Below are 22,797 nucleotides of genomic sequence, written 5' to 3' on the forward strand. Positions count from 1 at the left end.
GTAAACAGATACATTTTTCATCATCTAAACCAAGGATTCATTTCAATAAGGGCTGGCATTATGGGCTATGGGTTCCTTCACAACTCTTAATAGGCCCAGGTATGCTTTTAATACCCCAGGGAATACTATACCTTCACTTAACAGCTGATCACTGAATGGCAACCACTTAGAACGAAACAAGATAGGCAGTAAGGTGCCATTGAGCTCCTTCTCTCTTCTCCCATTCTTATACCTGGATTTAATGGAACCTTGATCTGACTTCAAAGACCATGCTCAATCCACAATACTATGCTGTCTCTCATTTTAATTTTTTTTTAGAGCTGCACATTATGTATTTCTTCAGAGAATTTTTGCATAGGCCATTTACACTCTACTTCATATAGGTAAGTGGAAAAGTTATTTTGCTTCTGACAAATTCAGATAACTTTTCCTAAAGCAAGCAAAGTGCTGACACAGACATTCGTCAATGACTTCCTATTGTCACTGGGTAAAAATCCAATCTTCATGTGGTACACAAGACCTTTCATGATTTAAACCCTGCCTACTACTTCAGTCTCTCCTCTTGCTTCTCTCCCCACACATCTTTCACTCTAATCTACTTGCAGTTCCCATGCTTCTCACCATGCTGAACGTTCACATGTTTTCTCCACTGCCCAGGATGCCCTCCTCTGTTCTTCAGTGAGCCAACCCTTCAGACCCTACCCAGGCATATTTCCTTCAAGAAGCCTTCCCAATCTCTTTCCTCCTTCCCTAACTGGGTACTGCCATATCAAACGAAACCTACCTCTGAAATAAACTTATTACACTGTATTAATATTGCCAATTTACTTGTCTGTGTTTCCCGCTTAAGTTTCCTAAAACTTATGTCATAATAGACATTAAATAAATTTTCTTCTGAACAAATAAGTGACTGAATGAGTTGTTCAGTAGCATCACATTCTTTGGAGCACACAGACACAGCCTCTAAATAGTACTATATGGAAAAAGCTTTGTACACAGAGATACACTTCACAGCAAGTGACCAAAAAGTCAAACGATGTGGAAATAATTATACAAAATATAACATGGCCAAAACTGGAATATTAACCAGCCATTTAAAATTATGCTTATAAAGAAGTCATAACAACATGGTGGAATGACTACAATAATGGTAAATGAACAAAAAGGAAACACTACATTCAGTATGATCCAACCTACATAAAAATGCATGAAAATATTAAACACATATACTAACATGTTAAAAGTGGTTCATGCCAAGTGGCAGCATTATGAATTTTTAAAAAATTTTCCTCGTACTATATTTTTTAAATTTCTAAAATTTGCATGAAATGTTTTATAATTGTAAAGAAATGTTTCTTTTTTTTTTTTTTAAAGATGACCGGTAAGGGGATCTTAACCCTTGACTTGGTGATGTCAGCACCACGCTCAGCCAGTGAGCGAACCGGCCATCCCTATGTGGGATCCGAACCCGGGGCCTTGGTGTTATCAGCACCGCACTCTCCCGAGTGAGCCACGGGCCGGCCCGTAAAGAAATGTTTCTAATGAAGAAGAAACAATAAGCATTTTAATGCAAATTCCATTGAAGTCCATTTGCCCGAACTGCCTGCAAACTAAGGATAGTATTTTCCTTCCCACTAGATATGGTACACGTATACAAAGCTGAATAATACAAATAAAGTCAGATTCCAAAGCCTGCAAGAACAAAATACAGCTGAACAACAAACAAATCAGGCAATTAGCAATAAAAGTTTTTTTAAAAAGAAGAAAGTCTCTTCCTATTACTGGGACTATTTTCAGCTTCCAAAGTAAAGTGCCAGTCCTATATTACCAAAGTCATGAGTGTGGGTATTTTACAAGCTGAAAAATAATCCTGGAAGTTTCCAGAATTAAATCTCTATGGCTGCCCTAAGTATATTTGTGAAAGCATACTGGCACACGGAGGAGTCAGTCTATTAAAATTCAGTCAGGTCCATTGGCCGTTTACAATAGGGACAGTCATAAAATGACTTCTGTAGCTTTCTGTGTTAAAAATCATTTGGCCAAGACCCTATCAGTGCGTTTACAACTTTCAGAAATGAAGTACTTGGGTTATTGATTCTAAACCTAACTTTTTTTGAATTCTGATTGTTATTTATATTAGTGTTAGATTTTTCTTCAGTAATCTAATGAACTAATTGTTTTAACTATGTAACATATTTTCCTGAATTTCCACGAACAAATCTATAATAGTCGACATCTGTTTGCTATTCAGCTATATTTTGTTCTTGCAGGCTTTGGGCTCTGACTTTATTTATATTATTCAACTTTATACATGTGTACCGTATCTAGTGGGAAGGAAAATGCTATCCTCAGTTTGCAGGCAGTTCTGGCAAATGGACTTCAATGGAATCTGCATACGAATGTTTATTGTTTCTTCATTATAGCACGCACTATATTTCATAGCAGTAGGGTACTTCACAATTTAGAAATCCCATTCATCTCCATTATTCTAATGAGTACACTCAGTTTTAAGAGAAGAAAATAGAGGTTCACTCATCTAGTTAGTGGCATTACTAGAAGAAAAATGCAAGCCTTCTCCCATAGAAATTTGTCAATCCGTCCTTATTTGGCGATTTTAGATAGACCTTCGTTATAAAGTTATAACTATATAAATACAGGTATGCGCGCAGAAACACACTTGATTTCATTTCGAAAATATTTACCGAGCCCACTCAATGCTAGCATTTTATTAAAACTGCTGTTAGAGCTTCCATCTTTCCTACTAGATTCTAAACTTGAGGACGCCAAGGCCTTTCTCCCTATTCATTACCGTGGTCCCAGCTCCTAGGGACAGCATAAGAAACCCTCAAGAACCATTTATGCGAGCGGCGCCGGGGAAGGAAGCAAGGGAAGAAAGGTCCCAGCACTTGCGTTCAAGGGCGTCCTACAATCCGGGAAGGCGTGTCTGTAAGGAAGTGTGAACAACAGGCGCTGACACGCGTGGACTGCGGGGAGCGTGAACGAGCGCGGACACTGGGAAGGTGTGTGTCCGCTCCTGCTGTATCTCAACAGTAGCTCTCCTCAGCTAAGTCCACACACGTTCCAGCCACGACCGGCGCTTCCGGTTGCCGCCCCGCCCTCCTCTCCTCGACCCGAATTCCTGCCCTACGGTTCCTTCCCTCCTGGCTAGCCGCGGATCGGCAGGCCCAAGCCCAACCTGCTCCCCCAGCCCCGGAAGTTGCTCACGCCGGCGCCGTTACGTAACTTCCGGGCACGGCTTACTTCCGAGACAGACGCGGAAGTGACGGGAGGCCCCGAGAGCGGGTTTGGTTGTCGAAGTTTGGGCCCTGCGGTCCGCCCTGGGAACATCTTGGGGAACTAGATTCCTACAGGTCCGATTCCGCCAGCCCAAACAGACGAAGCCGGCGCTCGCGCCTGCTTTTAGGCCTAGGAACCGATGCCGGCCGCGTCCTGGAGCCCCCGTAGCGGGGCGGGACCATGAGCCTGCTGGGCGGCCTAGTCCCCTTGCCGCGGGCCCCTCCGGCGTACAGCAAGGCCAGGATGAAAAGGCTCCCGAAGAAGAGCCAGAACGAGAAGTACCGGCTGAAGTACCTGCGGCTGCGCAGAGCAGCCAAGGCCACGGTGTTTGTGAGTCAGACCGTCACTCAGCCGGTCTACGCGAAATCTTTCCCCAAGCTGTTCCCTTTCCCAGAGCGACAGTGTTAATATCGTGTTAGCATTTCAGCACACATTACTGCTTGTTAGCCTTGTGTCCTTGGATAAATTACGTAATTTCTCTAATCCTCTGTTTTTCCTAATCTGTAAATGAGAGCTAGTAACTACAGTACCTTGCAGAGTTATGAAGATTAAATAGAAAAGTGCTTGGTACCTAGAATATGTGCCAATAAATTTTAGTCATTATCGTTTATTACTGCAAAACTCCTGGAAGAGCGTTCGATTCTCGAGATAACTCTGAGAATTAGACATTATTTTTAAAATGAGAACAATGAAGCTCAGAGAGATGATTTAGCAAGAGCACTGTGTCGGAGCCCTGACTCCAACTTAGACACCCTATTCCGATTTATTAACTACTTCCACTATTGAACCTATTTCCAATGCACCCAACATCTCCATAACTGACCTCTTGCCTAAACAGGTACACGAATCTTTCAGTAATTTTCTCTTTCTAACCTCCTGTGAGTCTCCCAAGTGTTTTTTGCTTTTCTTTTATTGGATTTGCTGAATGAGTGAACTGGTTGGCCACCCATAACTTTGTGTTACAATATTCTGGCTTGCTCAAGCTTGCCTCAATGCCTGGAAATAGGGGTGGAAGTCCTCAAATGTCCTCCCACATCTGAATCAACAGTTTACCTTTCTACCAAAAGCTTAAACATCCCTCAGAATTTTAGGAAGCATAAGGAAAGTTTTGGAAATTAGAATATTCTTTCCAAAAACATTTGTTCAGTACTATCTATGTGCACTGGAGAGAAATAAGAAGACTAGAATTAAGAGAACTTGACATCTAATTGCCTGTTCCCTTTTATCCCCTGCGTATCAAAGGTACCTAAAGCTTGGAGTCTGTGTTATTTGAAGGATGTTGGTTGCATCAAGTACATGAAGAATGTTTTTTTTAAAAGATGACCGGTGAGGGGCTCTTAACCCTTGACTTGGTGTTGTCAGCACCACGCTCACCCAGTGAGCTAACCGGCCATCCCTATGTGGGATCCGAACCCGTGGCCTTGGTATTATCAGCACCACTCTCTCCCGAGTGAGCCACGGGCCGGCCCATGAAGAATGTTTTGTGAGAAACAGAGATATTGTTTTGAACATTGAGAGTTAGAGGTTCCACCTATGCAGCCTCAAAATTGGAGCATTCCCTTTGAGATTGATTTTTGGAAGACAGATTTAGTCATCAGTAAAGAAAGGTGATACTTGAATACATACTAAGTAGATTATGAAGTTTAAGAATTTTTACACACTAAATTTGATTTTGGTCCATCCAATTTCTCTCTCTAAGGTTCTTATTGTGTGGACATTTTGGATTATGTCGGCATTAAGTTCCTCAGGAGTCAAGGCACTTGGCTAAAATCCTCAGATTTATAGTATTGAAGGATCTGCGAATTTAAGCAGTATACCCTTTTCTCTGCCAGAGGCTACCCTAATTAGGGTGACTATACGTTTTGGTGGTCCAGGACAATCTGCGTTCTGGCATAAGCATTAATAGCACCCCCTTTTCACTCAAAGGTGTCCCAGATTGGATAATAAATTACCCTGCCCATAGTAGAACCTGACTACTTTTATAGATTTACTTATAGCTTGTGTGCAGAGTCAAATAGCTCTTCTTCTCACCTAGCAGTACAGACTCTGTTGGTTTGAAATATAGATCATCTTCCCAGCATAATACTTTGGTCTTTTATTAATGTTATGTGATTATGTTAAAAATTTTTTCTTAAAGGAAAATGCTGCCATTTGTGATGAAATTGCTCGTCTTGAGGAAAAATTTCTTAAAGCAAAAGAAGAAAGAAGGTGAGTTGGCTTCATTTTGTGTTCAGAATCACATTTTTGATGATTGATATGGTGTTCTTGCTCTAGGGATTTTTGTCCAGTGGGATTTTTATGCATTGCACAGCTCCTTAGCCCCTTGAACAAGTACAGAGAAACTCACAACCTATGGCATTGGTTCTTACACACCCAAATCATAATGGATGATGTTGATGAGACAGCTCCTCTACTCATCTTTCTGCCAAAACCTCCTTCCCATATCTAGTAACTCCCCAATTATAGAATGCAAGGGATACAGAAACTGCTTCTCATTCTACAAATATTTATTCAGTATGCACTACTCTATGCAATATAGATACATCTGTAATTCATGATTATATGCCATTCAGAAGCCTAATGCCTTGTAACATCAAAGTAAAAGAACCCTCCAGACACAAAAAAGATAAGCTACAATCCTTATTCTTGGCTTCTTGAGGTATTAATTATCCTCTGAGGCTTCATTATTCTCAGGGTCCAGTAAGAACCTATTTTTATGAATGTAATAATCTTTGTATATAATTCTGGCTTTTCCCAGTACTTGAGTAAAATATTGAATCGAGGCAACATGGAAGTTCATACCTCTGCTTCCTTTCCTTCCTGATCCCAGGTACTTGCTAAAGAAGCTCCTCCAGCTTCAGGCTCTAACTGAAGGGGAAGTACAGGCTGCAGCTCCTTCCCACAGCTCCAGTTTGCCCCTGACTTACAGTGTGGCCAGCTCTGTGGGAACTGTACAGGGAGCTGGGCCCATTTCTGGGCCCAGCACTGGGGCTGAGGAACCATTTGGGAAGAAAGCCAAGAAGGAGAAAAAAGAAAAAGGCAAAGAGAACAACAAACTGGAAGGTACTTTGGAGACAATATCAGTTGCCTTAGTGGCTCAACTACTAATTACAAAGACCTGGTACTAACTGGGAGACACACATGGCTACAGATGTATTTAAAGTCTCGTCTCGTCCTTAAGGAACCCTAATAGCCCTTGAGAAGCAGTGTCTTATTAGAGCCTCTTTGGATGGAGAAATTCTAGTTAGACCTGGTTAAATACAAAAGAAAAAGACTGAGATCTCCTCCTTCCCCTTTCCCCTAATTCTCTGGGTTGCATTCAGTTCAGTCTTTCCTAGAGGCAGGGAAATGAGCTAGGAGGACTTTTGAGCACACTGCTGGCTTGGGAAATTTCTGATCTTATAAAGGAAGTAAGCTCCTAAGCACTAACATTAAAATTGGTTACTACCAGATGGGTGGGTTAGAAAGATACTCAGGGCTTTGGAGAAAAGCCCCATGTATCCATTCAGTGAGTATATGAAACCAGGATTGGCTTATTGCCCTTAGCATTCACATATAAACTTTTCCCTTCCTCTCAGCATTGAGAGGGACCCAAAGTGGGTGACCCCAGATTTGCGTTTCAGTTCTGAAGAAAACATCCAAGAAAAAGAAAATGGAGGGAGGTGCTCGCAAGCTGGTTCAGCCCATTGCCCTGGATCCCTCAGGACGGCCTGTGTTCCCCATCGGACTAGGGGGTCTAACAGTATATAGCCTGGGGGAGGTGAGTGAGACCAGCAATATATAGAGAGGAGAATCAGAGAAATCCTGATGGGAATGGGATTGAGCCTTACCTCCCTGTTCCCATTAGCAACCCTTTGCTGATCCATGCCAACCCCAGAAACTCTCCAGTCCCTATGAAACCAGGTCAGTTTCGTCTACTACAGAGTCTATGCTCTTTCTGTGTGATTTGAGTCACTCTTTGCAGCCCCAGAGTGGTTCTAAAGGCTACCACAGTAAATGAGACTTTTATAGATTCTTCAGTGACCTCAATCCCAGGTTGGGGGGGATCTTTTTTATAGATCATCACCGACCGACCTGGCTTCCATGATGAGAGTGCCATCTACCCTGTGGGCTACTGCAGTACTCGAATATATGCCAGCATGAAGTGCCCAGACCAAAAGTGTCTGTACACCTGTCAGATCAAGGATGGTGGTGTACAGCCTCAGGTACCCACTCTAATAATTAATAATAACCGCTATTTTTTTTGAGAACCTTCTCTGCCACTCACTTAATATGTATTACGTTTTCTGACACTTTACAATGTAGATACTGAGAAAGCACCGTTAGGGTAACCACGAGATGCAGAAAAGTGACTGGCCCTAAGTCATACCTCTACTACAATGTTGAGCTAGAATAAGATAAAAAACAATCAGATAAAACAGGCATTTCACAGAAACTGTGCAGATGGTTCATAAGGGTGAACCTCACTAGTAATTATGGAAATGCAAATAAAACAAAAATGAAATCTTATTTTGCTCATAGGCAAATATCAGAGAGATTGATAATACCCAGCATTGGCCAGGGTATAACAGTTATCTGAGTAGAAGTGAAAATTGGTAAAGTCTTTTTGAAGAGCAGTTTGGCAATATCAGCAATTTTAATAGCATTGCCTTAGACCCAAAATACTTCTAGGTAGTCTAGTATTTCCTAGAGAAATGTGCAAATATGAACAAAGAGTAACATACAACAATGTACATTGCAGCAGCAAGAAATTATAAATAGCCTAAATACCTATCAACAGGAGAATGGTTAAGTAAAGTATATCCATCCTGTATAATATCACACAGTAGATAAAAGAATGAAGTAAGATTTATACATACTAACAAGGAAAAGTCTTTAAGACCAAAGTATAACATTTTGATCTTTTAATTGCTCTTTATTCAAATAGGATAGTTTGCACACAATACAAAAAATAATTGTAATTGGCATGACCGTTACAAAATAATAGAGCAATCCCAGAATATTTGAAGATAATTGCTCATAATCTTTTCATGAATTAGGTAAGAAATAAATATAAACCATCAATATAATGTATGTCATTGGTTTAAATTTTAAAAAAATCATTGACTAAAACTACTCACAAGATAATTACTGACAGATCTCTAAAAGATGACACAGCAAAATTAAAACAAGTGAAATAACCACAGAAGAAAACTGATGGTAGTAGAAACTATACTCAGTATAAGTTTCGGATTTTTTTTTTTTTTTCTTTTTTGTCTCTTTTACTGACCGGCAACGGGATCGCAACCCTCGGTGTTGCGTCCGCACCGCGCTCAGCCAGTGAGCGGGAACTGGTCTCCACATGGGATCCGAACCCTCGGCAGGAGCACCGCCACGCTCCCAAGCGGCGCACTCTCCAGTGCGCCACCGGGCCGGCCCAAGTTTCTGATTTTTTTAAAAAATGAATAATGCTCATTATTCTAAAAACTTATACAGAAAATAATCCTGTTCAGAATAATTTGAATGAAGTACACATTGAACAATTGGAAACTGTTTAACTGAATTTTATTAAAAAACTGGTCAAGGAGGCCGGCCCGTGGCTCACTCGGTAGAGTGCAGTGCTCATAACGCCAAGGCCACGGGTTCGGATCCTATATAGGGATGGCCGGTTTGCTCACTAGCTGAGCGTGGTGCTGACAACACCAAGCCAAGGGTTGAGATCCCCTTACCGGTCATCTTTTTTTTAAAAAAATAAAAAATAAAAAACTGGTCAAGGAATTTAATTGGTTAGATAGAATTTGTTACATAAATATTTTCTTGGCAGAAATTCGTTGAACTTTATAGAAAACTGGTCAAGGAGTTAAGTTAGCTAGATAATACTTGTTACAAAAATATTTTCTTAGTGAAAATTCCTCAGGATTATTGTAACTTTGATGTAACAGTTCCTTTTTATTAACATAGACAAGATATTTTAGCAGTCAAAAATGAAATTAGGGGCGGGAGAAAAAAAAAATGAAATTAAGCAGCCTGTCCAGTTAGGTTAGTTGGTTAGAGTGCAACCTGGTAACATCAAGGTCAAGGGTTCAGTTCCCTGTACCAGCCAGCACCAAAAAAAAACCGAAAGCAAATGAAATGGCATTCTGCAGTCAAAATGTGCTGTACTCCCAGATATTGTAAAATAAACCTAAGATTACATGGAGAGTGATCTCGTTTATTTTTAAAATACCATTTGTATTTGTACTTAAGTTAATAGGAAAGGATCTGGAAAAATACATAATAAATTAAATGTTGACCTCTGGAGAGCAGTCAACCAAAAAGTATAGAATTGAATACAAAATACAATCATTCTATCCCAAAAGTCCCAAAAGTCTTAGCTTGCTCCAGCACCAACTTAAAAGTCCAAAGTCTCCTCTGAGACCAAAAGCAAAAGTCCTTCCAGCTGTGAACTTGAAACACAAAACCAAATTTATCTACTGCCAGGATACAATGGTGGGACAGACATTGGGTATACATTTCCATTCCAAAAAAGAGGAATAGGCCAGAAGAAAGGAAAAACAGGCCCCAAACAAGTCCGAAACCCAGCAGGGCAGACATTATGTCTTAAACCTCCAAAATAATTTTCTTTGACTCCAAGTCCTGCATCTAGGGCACAATTGGGCATCTGGGCCCCCAAAGCATCAGGCAGCCTTGTTCCCACAACTCTGCCAGGCACAGCCCAGTGGGCCACGCTGTTGCCTGTGGCTTTCCAGGCCTGCATTGCATGTTACCAGTGGCCCCGAAGTTCTGGGGTCCTGGCGGCAGTCCTGCTGCTTTGGCTCTACTAGATGTTTCCCTGGTGGGGGTTTTCTGTGGGGGTTCTGACCCCACTTTCCTGCTTGGCATTGGTATAATAGATGGCCTCTGTGGTGGCTACAACCTGCGGCAGGTCTCTGCGTGGGCTCCCAGGTTTTTCCATACATCCTCTGGAATCTGAGTAGAGGCTGCCATGACTCCACTGCTCTCACGTGCTGCTGGCCTGCAGACTTAACACAACGTGGGTGCCACCGAGGTTTTGGGCCTCTACTCTCCAGGGCTGCTGCACGAACCACACTTGGGGCCGCTCCAGCTGGAGCAGCTGGGATGCAGGGAAGAGGTTCCCAAGGGCAGCTGTGCCCCAGGTCTGTCCTCTGGGATAACTCAGTCCTTCTAGGCCTTGGGGCCTGTGATGGGTGGGGCACCCTTCCAGACTTCTCAAATGCTTTTAGGGCATTTTTTCCATTGTCCTGGTTACTAGCATCTGGCTGCCTCACTGCCAAGATAATGTCTTTAGCAACCAGTTTATCTGCTTCACCCTTGCATTGTTCTCCACCTCTCTGCTTCTTTACCGCATGGCCAGGCTGCAAAGTTTCAAATCTTTATGCTCTGCTTCCCTTTTAAATTCTGGCTTTACGTTATGCCTTTGCCACCATAACTCAGAGTATGCTGTTAGAAGTAGCCATGCAGCGTCCTAAATGCTTTGCTGCTTAGAAATTTCTTTGGTCAAATGCTCTGGTTCACAACTCTTAAGTCCCACCTTCCACAAAATCCAAGGGCATGGCATAATGCAGCCAAATTCCTTGCTATGGTGTAGCAAGGGTGATCTTTTGTCCAATTCCCAATAAGTTCCTCATTCCTATCTGAGACCTCATCATCCGCATGGCCTTTACTGTCCACATTTCTATCAGCATTCTGCTCACCACTACATAAGTCTCTAAGGCATTCCAAATTTACCCTCGTCTTTTTCTCTTCTTCTAAGTCCTCCAAACTCCTCCAACCTTTGCCCATTATCCAGTTCCAAAGCTGCATCCACATTTTCAAGTATCTGTATAGCAACACCCTACTCCTGGTACCAATTTTCTGTTTTAGTCCGTTTTGTGTTTCTATAACAGAAATACCTGAGACTGGGTGATTTATAAAGAGAGATTTATTTGGCTTAAGATTCTGGGACAGCTGCATCTGACATGGGCCTCAGGCTGCTTCTACTCATGGTGGAAAAGTGACAGGCAGCCGGCATGTACCAGCAGACCACATGGCAAGAGGAAGCAAGAGAGAGAGAGAGAAGGTGCCAGGTCTTTTTAAGCAACGAGCTCTCACGGGAACTAATAGAGTGAGATCTCACTCATTAATCCCCCAAGGGAGAGCATTAATCCGTTCATGAGGGATCCGCCCCCATGACTCAACCAATTTCCAACACTGCCACATTGGAGATCAAATTTCCACTAGTTTTGGAGGGGACAACACATCCAAACTCCATCACCCTGTAAGCTCTCAAACTAAAATCCTCCCTTTCCTGTTTAGGGGGAAGCTAATGCCTAACCTATTTCCATCTGGAGCTGACTTTTTTGGGTTTTCTCATCCAGCCATCCACAACCTGATCCAGAGTTGTCCAGGAGCTCGAAAATGTATCAAGTAAGTGTGATCAAATCCATTCCTTTGAGGTCATCCAGCTGGGGACCCAACCTACCAGTTACAGCTTTGTTCATTCATACATTTATTTTGTGTCCAAGGCATAGTTACTTCTCCACTAGTGTACCTCAGTATTAGCCCTGTCAGCCCTCTGGACAGGTGAACAGAAGCCAGGACTCCACTCTACTATAATTATCATTTTTTTGTGTGTACCACGACAGCAAAAGTGTTGGGAAGTCTAGCAGTGTAATATATCACTGAAGAGGCCTGCCTGTTTTCGTGTAGGCTTATTGTTTGCTAATACCTTTTTTGGATATATATGGGAGAGATCTAAAGAGAAAATACCTAATTCCTTTGGTGGTAAGAATGGGTTATTTTGGCTAGCAGACTCTAGAGAATGATTCCCTTTGGTCCTGCAGTTACCAGTGGGTGAAATTTGATGTGTGCAAACCTGGAGATGGGAAGATTCACCAGGGACTGCCAGAGAATGATGCAGCTATAAGCTTTGAAGCCTTTCAGAGACAGATGTTTGATGAAGATCATAATGATCCCATTCTGCCAGGTATTTACCTTTCTGATTTAAAGATTGACCATTCCTCGGCTACCTTCCCCTCTTCACATAGCTGAGAACCTCAAATATCTGGGCAATAGTGAAATAAGCTTTCACTGATCCACCTGTGGGGAGTGCTGACTGGGGGGGGCTGGGAGGATGACTGCCTGTCTTCCCAGATTATTCACAAGTCATAGGGAGTACTTGTGATCATAGCAAGGCAGAGTATCTGAGAAACTAGGGTGTCTCATTCTCTAAGTAAGACCTAAGTGGAATGCCAGGGGAAGGTTTGCTGTGCAGGGAACAAAAGTTTCAAGTGAGGTCAGAGGGGTCATGGCATGGTCTTGGTCCCTGCCTCTGTTCCATGGATTCCTTCCCACAGATGGATAGAGTGATCAGGGATTCAGACATTGGGTCATATAGGGAGAGCTCTGGGATAGAAATAAGAAAATGGAATTAAAATTCTCACTCTTCCTAATATACTGCGTAACCTTAGGCAAGTCACTTAATCTATTTCAGCCACAGTTTTCTTCATTATAAAAGTAAGTATCTCTCATATCTTACCAACAAGGGCAAAATTGGGCTGAAGGGTGTATTAGTCCGTTTTGTGTGGCCATAACAGAAATACCTGAGACTGGATAATTTATAAGGAATAGAGGTTTATTTGGCTTATGTTTCTGGGACAGCATCTGGCACGGGCCTCAGGCTGCTTCTACTCATGGTGGAAAGCGGCAGGCAGCCAGTGGGTATAGGCAGATCACATGGCCAGAGAAACAGAGAGAGAGAGAGAGAGAGAAGGTGCCAGGGTCCATTAAACAACCAGCTCTTGCGGAAACTAATAGAGTGAGAACTCACTCATTCCCCCCTCCCCCAGGGAGAGCATGAATCCATTCATGAGGGATCTGCCCCCATGACTCAATCGGTTTCCAACACTGCCACACTGGGGATCAAATTTCCACATGAGTTTTGGAGGGGTCAACACATCCAAACTCCATCAAAGGTTGTTAAGGAGTTGAAGGCACATATATATGTATGACCAAAACACTCTCCTGAAATTCCCAGGCAGCAGTGGAATGTAAGGAATTTTTTTCTGCAGGATCCTTGGACCTCCCAGAGCTTCAGCCTGCAGCCTATGTGTCTTCTTACCAGCCCATGTTCCTGACACATGAACCCTTGGTAGATACTCACCTGCAGCACTTGAAGTCTCCATCACAGTATAGCCCAATTCAGTCTTCAGATTAAACAAGAAGGGATCAGATTCCACATCATTTTCATCATCATGAAATTTTTAACTTAAACTAAAACTTAGAATATTTGGAAGAAGGCAACAAATTCAAGAGTAAAGAAGATATTAATGCATTTCACCATGGAGGTCACCATGGTGACAGTTTACCCTGGGAAAAACTTCAGCACTTTATTTTTAGTAATAAATTTCTCTTGACAGGTCTGCTTATTTTCATCTTGTTATAATCAGGTATGATCTTTTCTGTGTAGCTCTGCCTGAGGTAGAGTAAACTTCAGTCGGGAAGTTTGAATTAAAGAGAGCTGGTGTCTTAGTCCATTTGGGCTGCTATAACAAAATACCATAGACTAAGTAGCTTATAAAAACTGGAAGTTTATTTCTCACAGTTCTGGAGGCTGGAAACTCCACGCTCAAGGCTCCAGCAGATGTGTGTCCTTCCACCATGTGAGGACACAGCAAGAAGGAGGCAGTCTGTAAACCAGGAAGTGAGTTTATAAACTGCCTTCTCTCTGTATCCTCACATGGTGGGAGGAGCAAGGGACTTCTCTGGGGTCCCTTTTGTAGGGCACTAATCCTATTCATGAGGGCAGAACCCCTCCCAAAGTCCTACCTCCTAGTACCATCACCTTAGGAGTTAGGATTTAACGTATGAATTTTGAGGGGACATAAACATTGACTCTATAGCAGCTGCTGACTCCTGAGGGAGACAGTAAGATTCTGACAACCTTCTACTCTTGATTCTGATCATAGTTCAAGGAGTGTCAAGTGCATAGCCCCAGCAGCCTGTGATACTTACATGAAAATAAAGTCCTTTGCTTATACTCAAACTGAGTCCAAGGTACACTGTTAATCTTTTTCTTCACGTTTTGCACATCCTTTAAGGGGATCAAAAAATCCTCTTTAACCCTTTCTGTATCCCCTCGCTTCCTTACTGGAAAATGTGCTTTATTAGCTCAGTACATTGAAACTACGTAGTAACACAAATCCAGACACAACATAATTGGGATTAGTTCCTGTCCTCCATAACATACTCACCTGTTATTTCATTAACCATGTAATAACATAACTCCGCATTCTATGCAACTGAGTTAAGTGGACCCTGCTTATAGCATTAAGGGGGAGGTTTACTAGATCAGTACAACTCCACACCATCTTGTGTGGATAACTTAGCCACCCATCCACCACGTACTCCAGCCCTGGCTGGAATGGGAGGGGACAAAGGGACCAGAAGGAAAAGAATGGGGAAGAAGTGGTGAGAATTGAATTGCTAATATGTTACAACTCATAGCTGCCAAGTGAGGACAACACAAATGGGGATTAGCATATTCTTAAAGTAATAAACCTGACCAGCAAATGGAGGAGATCAGATGGAGTGTTTACAGCAAACCACACTGGCCACTATAAACTGTCAGAAACTAACTGGCATTAATTTTGTGATTCTTAATTATAGTTTTATAAGCTAGGATAACTTTTACAATGTAAAAGAAACAATCTAATAAAATTTGGATAATAGCAAATTGGGAGTAGGCAGGGAATTACTCAGCTGTTAATGTTTCAGTGGGTTTGTTTTTATGGTATAAATTGAGCATAATTTTGCACTTATACGGAAACATATGCTGCTTTTATCATATAACAAATATCTTTACATTCTATTGCAGCCTGAGTAAAACACATATTAAAAAAGAGCTTCATTTTAGTAAGACATTAAATTTTTTTTTCAATAAATTAGTGTAAGTTTCCTACAACTGTTTTTTAGACTTACAAATCTCAACTCATTAGTTGTTCATAAACTTATGGAGTCAAGACCTACTTTTAAAATTAAACAATAAGAACATGTTGGAATGTATCACATGGAGAAAAGGTTGAGACTTTGGTTTCAACTATAGTGTGTATATAGGTATTTATATAAATATTACACATGCATACACATGGGAAACATATCAAATAATGTAAATGTTTTTACAATGGATCATGATTTTTTATTGAAAAATGATGTCCTAATATACTTAAAATGTCTTTTTATCCGATTCTTAAGGATTTTTTTTTAATTTGACAATATCCCATGTCAATAAGGATAAGGAAAAAAGGGACTATACCTTGGTGGGAATGTCAGATGTTTAATCCTTTGGGAGGATTAAGCTGTAGGTATCAAGATTTTAAATATATATTTACCCTTTAACCTGTTATTCCACATTAAGGACCCTAAGAAAATAATTGGTTAAGTGTGTGTGGTAGGATGTTTGCATGTAACACTCATCACAGTATTGGTTTAATAGTGGAAATCTGTGAAATACCTGTATGTCCATTAATAGGAAATGGTTAAAGTATGGGGCTTCCACAAACTAAAAAACTTAAAATCTATATTGTATTTACATAGGAAAATTGTTTTAGTAGAATAACTCAAAAACACATTACAAAGTAATATATAGTGTATAAAAGTATATAACCCAAACAAATCAAATGAATGTTCACCAAAATAGTGTTTCTTTCTGAATGATAAATTTGGGTGTGATTTTTACTTATACTTTTCTTTAGTGTCCATATTTTCTACAGTGATTATAAAATTTCATTTTCAAACAGTAAAAAGTTCCTTTCATTTGGGGAAATACACTGAATTCCCACAGAATGTTTTAAGTTATTCAAACACTAAATATAAATTAATTTGCATAAGACTTCATTAATATACCCACTACCTAAGCCAAATTTTTTACACTGTGTACCAGGTTACTGGGGTGAAAGGAATCTGGGCTTAGAGTTCTTGGCTACCTTTACTGCCTCCAAGTTGGAACAGTCCAGGGCTACATGTGTATTGGGGGTTGGGGGTGGACAGATAGATTTACTTTTTCTCTGGAGTCTCTCTGTACTAGATTCATAGTTCCCGTGGGGCCAGATACGTAAGAGGTCAAAGTATGGGTGTTAGGAATTAACTGTGTGCTAGGAAGTCCTCAAACCAAAGTTCCTTGTAGAGTGCACACGATTTGGGGGGTTTTTTGGTTTTTTTAACTGAATAATATCCTGGCTATTCCTGCTATTTGGAATGCAACCTCTTTGAAGACAGATGTGGAGAGAGTGATGCTTATTGCTTTACTTCACGTTTTTTACATTAAGGACATGAAAGCTATCCACAGGTAACATTCTTACTCCTTTCTCATGGTTCAGGGACAACTTACAAGCTCAATTCTAACCCAATTTTGACTGGGTATAAATTTATACACATCACTAATGATTATACTTTTATTTCCAACTTCTAATAGATAACACAATTTTCAAGTGCCATTAGCTGTTTTTAATCAACCAATAAACAGCATTAAAACACACAAAAGCCCCCTTTCACATTTGTCTCGTCTGCGTTATTTTTCTATATGTTTACCATGTGGCTTTACTTTCAGCCTTACTTTTTTCTTCCATTTGGATTATCCTTAAACCTTTTACTGTTAAAGAGCCGGAGATTTATATTTAACTCCAACAACCCGTTTGCCTCTGTTGACTCATGTTTTCTAAGCCTGCAATTCCCCAGCTCCTCCTCTTAACAGGCAGCCTGAGTGCCATCACTGGGCCACCACTTGGCCTTTCTTTTCTTTCTTAAGGCAGTCCCTTAGCATCTCCCAAAATGCCTGCACATGCTCTGGTTTGTTTGTTTTAAACATTCACATCATCATTATTTAGAATAAAGGAAGAGAACTGTTTGGGGCTGAAAAAGAATACAAGTAGGTCTATCTTCAATTATTTCAAAGACTGTCATGTAGTAGTAAACCTTCATGGGAGAAAGATTTCAGTTCCATATAGGTAAAACTTGGAATATTAGAATGGAAACTTCATACAGAGATTTGATAACCATTTCTCAGAGATTTATGAAGAACACATAAACACTAGATGGCCTATGTGGCCTTTAAAATCTCTTCCAACCCTGACATTCCATAATTCTGGATGAAAAGGAGCAAAAGCGTTTGACATTTCACTCCCAATAATGCGAAAGAAGTGAATGACATTGAGGTCCAATTTGTAGTTCAGAATTAGTCTACAGATTCTTACGCTGACTAAGCAACAAAAGGCAAGCATTTCAAATTGCCTACCAGCCCTGGATCATGTCAGAATATGGAAACAGTCATATTGCTAGCTGGGAGATATTAAATGAGGCTTTCTATTAATTTTCTTTAAAAGCAACAGGTGTCATCATTTAAATTCCTAAATGCCAAAATCTAAAGGACCCACCCTCCTATCTAAGATCTGATTGTATTGCACCTGTCACTTGGCAACGTTGCTCTGATGTCCAGGAACCTGGTCTGTAATGAAAGCAATGAAGGGAGGAGCAGGCAGGATACTGCTGGGGTAGTATAGGGGACATTGCTTATATTCACAAGGCCATGTGGTCCAGGCATAGCGAAGAGCAACCACAGTCTCATGACAAGAATCGATATTCAGTGTCAGGGTCTGGGTGGAGAAAGTGTCCATGGGAGCTGGAAGCCATTTGCAATGATGGTCACTGCAACATGAAATCTAATAAGAGCGTCATAAAATAGGAATGGTCAGGTCAGAAGGGTGTTCCAAGAAACTGGGAACTGCTCTTTCAGATAGTCTAGAAGGAAGGGGAGGAGCCACGCTTAGCCAAGGACCCATTTCCTAAATAACCAGAACAAACCTGAGTTCAGGTTGGGTCTGGGCAACACAGCCACAGATTGATAATAAATGTTCATGTGATTAAATAACTAATTAATAAATAAAACTTTAACTTACTGAGGGAGACAAGGAAGCACAATCATATAACGCATTTAGGGAAGGCTCCCCTGAGCATTCTTCCTGTGATCCCTCCCGTCAAATGGCAAAGCAGACAGGAATTTGAGTGAGCGAAGCAGCCTAGCAGCATACTCTCTGGCACTCCCAAAGGAGCTGCAGAATGAAGGAGGGGCACAAAGGAACTTTAGATACTAAGCCTTTCTAAGGCTAGAAAGCAATCCAGAAAAGAGAACATAAACTACCCAGTACCCAAAGGTTAAATTCTGTTCTGACTCGACTCTCTTTCATTCCGGGACCAGATGATAGGCAGACTAAAGTGGAGAACTCAATGCAGTGACTTCTCGGGAGTCTGTAAATTCACCTAAAACCCAGCATGGAATGAAGCTAAGTGGAATAAATGCTAAGCAAGCATCTGAGGCAGGTGGATACTGCAGTTAGGATTCTGGTGAAGCAGCAGCCCTAGATAAACTGCTGTGTAATTAAAGTTTGTCTTTAATATTCTTTCATCTCCTCCAATGTCCTCTTTTCACATACCACCCTCCCAGCCTAACAGTCTCATGATTCCCGAGTGAGCCACGGGCCAGCCCTTAACAGTCTCATGATTCCCAAAGACACTCATTTAAATGTCCCATCTAGGAATGCCTCCACCCCACCCACCAACTATCAACTCTAGAAGACTCCTAAATAATGTCTTTAATCAATAGTCCCAATTCCACAGCAGAATGATCATTGCTAGGTATTAGAAGAAGAAAGTAGTCTTACTTAATTCACACCAAGTTACAAATCACCAAGCTTAGGTCTCTCAAAGGAGACGCTAAACTCAAAGAATGTCACAATTTAGGAGAGTGTAACAAAAAAGACACCCAAGGATGAGAGAAATATTCTGGAGCAAGGATCTTTCAATAGGTAACCTACAAATAATGCTGTAGGCCCTTCACTGAGCAAAGATGTTTCCTCTGGGAGGGAAAATACAAAAGGAATATTTTAATATGGACTCATTTTTCCCTTCTTGATTGTCCTGTCTATCAAAATTGACTCTAAGTTAATGAATTAATAGCTCCTTATATGCCCCTCTGAGATAAGCTCAGCCCCTGACCAGTCAGACCTGCCTCATTGTAATGACATAATGAAAGAGATGGGCCTCAGTGTAGGGGAAATCCTGACTCCAAACACTGGATGAACCGTTTTTTCTGCTATTCTCACCTCGAATACCTTGTTGTCCTGCCTCTGCACCTGGATTTGCTGGTAATATGTGAGGTTGAGCAGGCCCTTGTGAGCCAAGAGTTCTATCTTCTCAGGCAGTGGTCCTTGAAAGGTCAATTTCTTCTCACCGTAAGCCACAGCACGGGCCCCCAAGTGCAGCCGATAGGCCACAGTCTGTTTATCTCGTGGGTGGATGCTACAGGATAAAGAACAAACAGAGAACTTTGGGTTTGAGCTCAACAATAACCAAAATTTTTTCAAAAGATTATACAAAACACCCTTTAAGAAGGTAAGGATAGGGCCGGCCCGGTGGCGCACTGCTACAGTGCGCCGCTTGGGAGTGCGGTGGCGCTCCCGCCGAGGGTTCGGATCCCACATACAGACCGGTTCCCGCTCACTGGCTGAGCGAGGTGCGGGCGCAATACCGAGGGTTGCGATCCCGTTGCCGGTCCTGGTCCGGTACGGGCATGACACTGAGGGTTGCGATCCGTTGCCGGACACGAAAAAAGACAAAAAGGAAAAAAAAAAAAAAGAAGGTAAGGATAAAGTGATAAAGTTGACTGAACTCAGTGAGTCAGCTTAAGAGAAATGGTGAATGGTAACCGTAGAGAGGGCTCTGGGCCTTATATGGGTTGGAAACCTAGGAACAATAGATGACTTAGAAGAGAGAGAGGGAGGAGAAAAGGCATTGGAATTAACCTAGGAGAGCTAACTCATAAGACTATTCCTGACTACTAAAAGTCATGTGTATCATCTGAATCAATTGTTCATTATTTAGTCCCCTCCAGTTTTTATCTGTTCATTCAATAAATTTTATCAAGTTCCTAATAAAATCCAGACATGTGTTGGACACTATTTCAGGTTTTAAATCCCCTCATATCCTATTGCTCGTGTGTGGTATTCATTGGGGGCCATTCACAGACATTCCATTACTCCTCCAAATCCATGCTAGAATTCCACTTCCTGCTCTCACAGAAGCTAACCATGGCCATATGATTTGGTTTGGCCAATGCAATGTAAGCAGAAATGACTTGTGTTCCTTCTAGACAGATGCATTTAATTGCCATTATAAGACTTTAAGGTGACTGTGGAAGCACAGATCAGTTTGGAGCCTCTGTTGCTTTGGGCCTGTGAATGATTACAATGAGCAAAATCTCTTTTGACCTTCTTTGGACATGTAGTGTAAACAAGAAATAAATTTTTGTTGCATCAAGGAACTGAGACATTGAGTAGTTTTTGTTACTGCAGCACATCCCAGCATAAATCATTGATATATAGTGCTTCTAAGCTCCAATCTGCCCTCTCTCAAGTGAATATCGGAGTGAAGAACTATAGACAAAAAACATACACTGTTCATGCAAAGCCCAAGAAGCAACCATACCTGCCAAAAGGCGAGTCCCTATCACACAGATCCATAGCAACAGCCATGAAAGTATTGGGCATCTTTTGGTTGGGGACATAGCCAAAGTCTGCTGTTTGATGCCAACGGATCTGAGGAAATCGATCATCCGATGTGTTGGTAGACTTTTCTGAAGATATCTAGAAAGTACAGACATTGTTTTTATTTCATCAGAATCCTACACTGGAGTCTTTTTCACTGGCAGACTCTGCTGCTGCTTCACTCACTTATTCAGATGTTCATTCAACAAGTATTTACTGAGCTTCTTACTGTTGTAGCAGTGTCCTTCCAAAGATGGAAGCAACAATCCCTCTCATCCATGTGCACTTTTACAGTGCTACTCTGCCACATTTCTCATCCAGAGGTGGAGTCTATTTCTCCTGCCATTGAATCTGGGCTACCCCTGTGATTTGCTCTGACGAACAGAATGTAGCAGAAGTGATGCTATGCAGTTTGAGTCTGCCTTAAGAGGCCCTGCCTTCCGATTTCATTCTCTTGGAACCTTAAGCTGGCCATGTAGAAAAAAAGTCCAACTATCCTGCTGGAAAGATTACACAAAGAGACAGGCCTTGGAAATTGAAAGGTCATGAAGGGAAAGAGGAGCTAGTACTCCAGCAATCCCAGCTTAGGGACCAGTCATGTGAATTCTAGATCTTCCAGTTCAAATTGCAGCCACAAGAGCAAGCCCAGCTGATAGCACATAGAGCAGAGATAAGCCAATGCAGTTGAGCCCTGCCTGGCCAGCCCATGGAATCATGAGCAAAAAGTGGCTGTTGTTTAAGCAACTAAGTTTTGGGGTAGCTTGTTAATAAAGCAATAGGTAACTGATACATCTTTGTACAACACAGGGCTAGGCTATAGGGAAGTAGAGAAGAATCTGCCCTTAATTGTGTAGTAAATTGACCCAATTCTTCACTCCTTCCTATATCCATTCCTTCTTGCCACGTGGCTTTGTAGTTCCTCCCATTAAGAGGGATGATATATTTCCCACTCTTTGATTCTGAGCTCAGTGGTTTTCTTTGGCCAATAGGTGGAAGCAGAAGTTAGGGTGTGTCAATTCCTAGTCTAGGCCTCAAGAGAACTTGCATGGTTCCACTTGCTCTTTTGTACTTCTGCTATCACCATGAAGAGGATATGCCTTGGCTAGCCTGCTGCTCTCTGGAGAAGGATGAGAGCTGTGGAACAGAGCTGCCTTGTATAATCTGCTCCAGCCAAGCCCAGACTGGACAGAGCCCCCTGACCCACAGAGCACAGTGGAGCTTAGCCAAGGTCACCCAACCCCCAGCTCTCCAGACATGTGAGCTATAATAATAAATATTATTTTAAACCATTGAGTTTTGAGGTGGTTTCCTGCATAGCAGTAGCTAACTGGTACAAGTAATTTACAGCTTTGTTTCAGGGACAGACCTGCACATAAAAAATATACATAAAAAATGTTAATAAACAGTATAAAACAGTAGGGATTAAATTCTAAGTTGGTGGCACAGACAGCCAGTGCTATACATTTAGAATAGATAAAGATTATTATAGGAAAACACTTCAGAATGTAAAAAGTTTGGATGAGCACAGAAAACATGCAAAGTCACTACAAGCAGTTCTGTTCATATTTCACATTGGAACCTTATAAGATGCAAAGGTGGCATCTTACAAAGGAGAGTGGCTGTTTTGAGAGCACAATCCAGCTGGACTGCAGGATTTGCATAAGAAAGACAAGGTTGGAAAGACAGTGAAGCAAATGTTTAGTTAGAGTTCACTCTTTATCCTATAAGCAACAGGGACCACTGAAGAGATGATGGTTGCATACCGTTGTGAGTGTACTAAAATGCCACTGAACTGAACACTTAAAAAATGGTTAATTTTATATTATATGAAGTTCACCTCAATTAAATAATTAGGGAGCCATTAAAATTATAGACATGATAAAGGACCATTTCAAATATTAATTTAGTGATCATACAAATGGCTCGG

General features: G+C 41.4%; 2 protein-coding genes across 4 annotated transcripts in view; one reads left to right on the forward strand and one right to left on the reverse strand.

Annotated features, from left to right (window-relative positions):
* Positions 1–3,275: 3,275 nt before the first annotated feature.
* On the forward strand, positions 3,276–14,320 carry TBRG1 (transforming growth factor beta regulator 1). Its single transcript, XM_008586406.1, has 8 exons — positions 3,276–3,627; positions 5,435–5,505; positions 6,128–6,360; positions 6,921–7,057; positions 7,356–7,502; positions 11,507–11,703; positions 12,120–12,262; positions 13,347–14,320. Exons 1-8 carry the CDS (start codon positions 3,478–3,480, stop codon positions 13,490–13,492), a joined length of 1,224 nt encoding a protein of 407 aa, XP_008584628.1. The 5' UTR covers positions 3,276–3,477; the 3' UTR covers positions 13,493–14,320.
* A 2,037-nt stretch (positions 14,321–16,357) lies between these two features.
* Positions 16,358–22,797, reverse strand: part of SIAE (sialic acid acetylesterase) — a 38,070-nt gene continuing 31,630 nt past the window's right edge. Inside the window, exons 8-11 of one of the 3 annotated variants that reach the window (XR_551499.1) lie at positions 20,812–20,969; positions 19,431–19,626; positions 18,228–18,380; positions 17,924–17,990 (exon numbers count right to left, since the gene is read on the reverse strand). Coding sequence is in view for 2 of the 3 variants with exons in the window: in XM_008586401.1 (XP_008584623.1) it covers positions 17,739–17,990; positions 19,431–19,626; positions 20,812–20,969 (606 nt within the window). In the remaining variant the exon portion in view is untranslated. Of the gene's footprint in view, positions 18,381–19,430; positions 19,627–20,811; positions 20,970–22,797 lie in introns of all 3 variants that reach the window. The other 2 variants (XM_008586401.1, XM_008586402.1) reach the window with 2 other exon arrangements.

The sequence above is a fragment of the Galeopterus variegatus genome, unplaced genomic scaffold, assembly GCF_000696425.1.
Source record: "Galeopterus variegatus unplaced genomic scaffold, G_variegatus-3.0.2 Scaffold3977, whole genome shotgun sequence".
Taxonomy (NCBI): domain Eukaryota; kingdom Metazoa; phylum Chordata; class Mammalia; order Dermoptera; family Cynocephalidae; genus Galeopterus; species Galeopterus variegatus.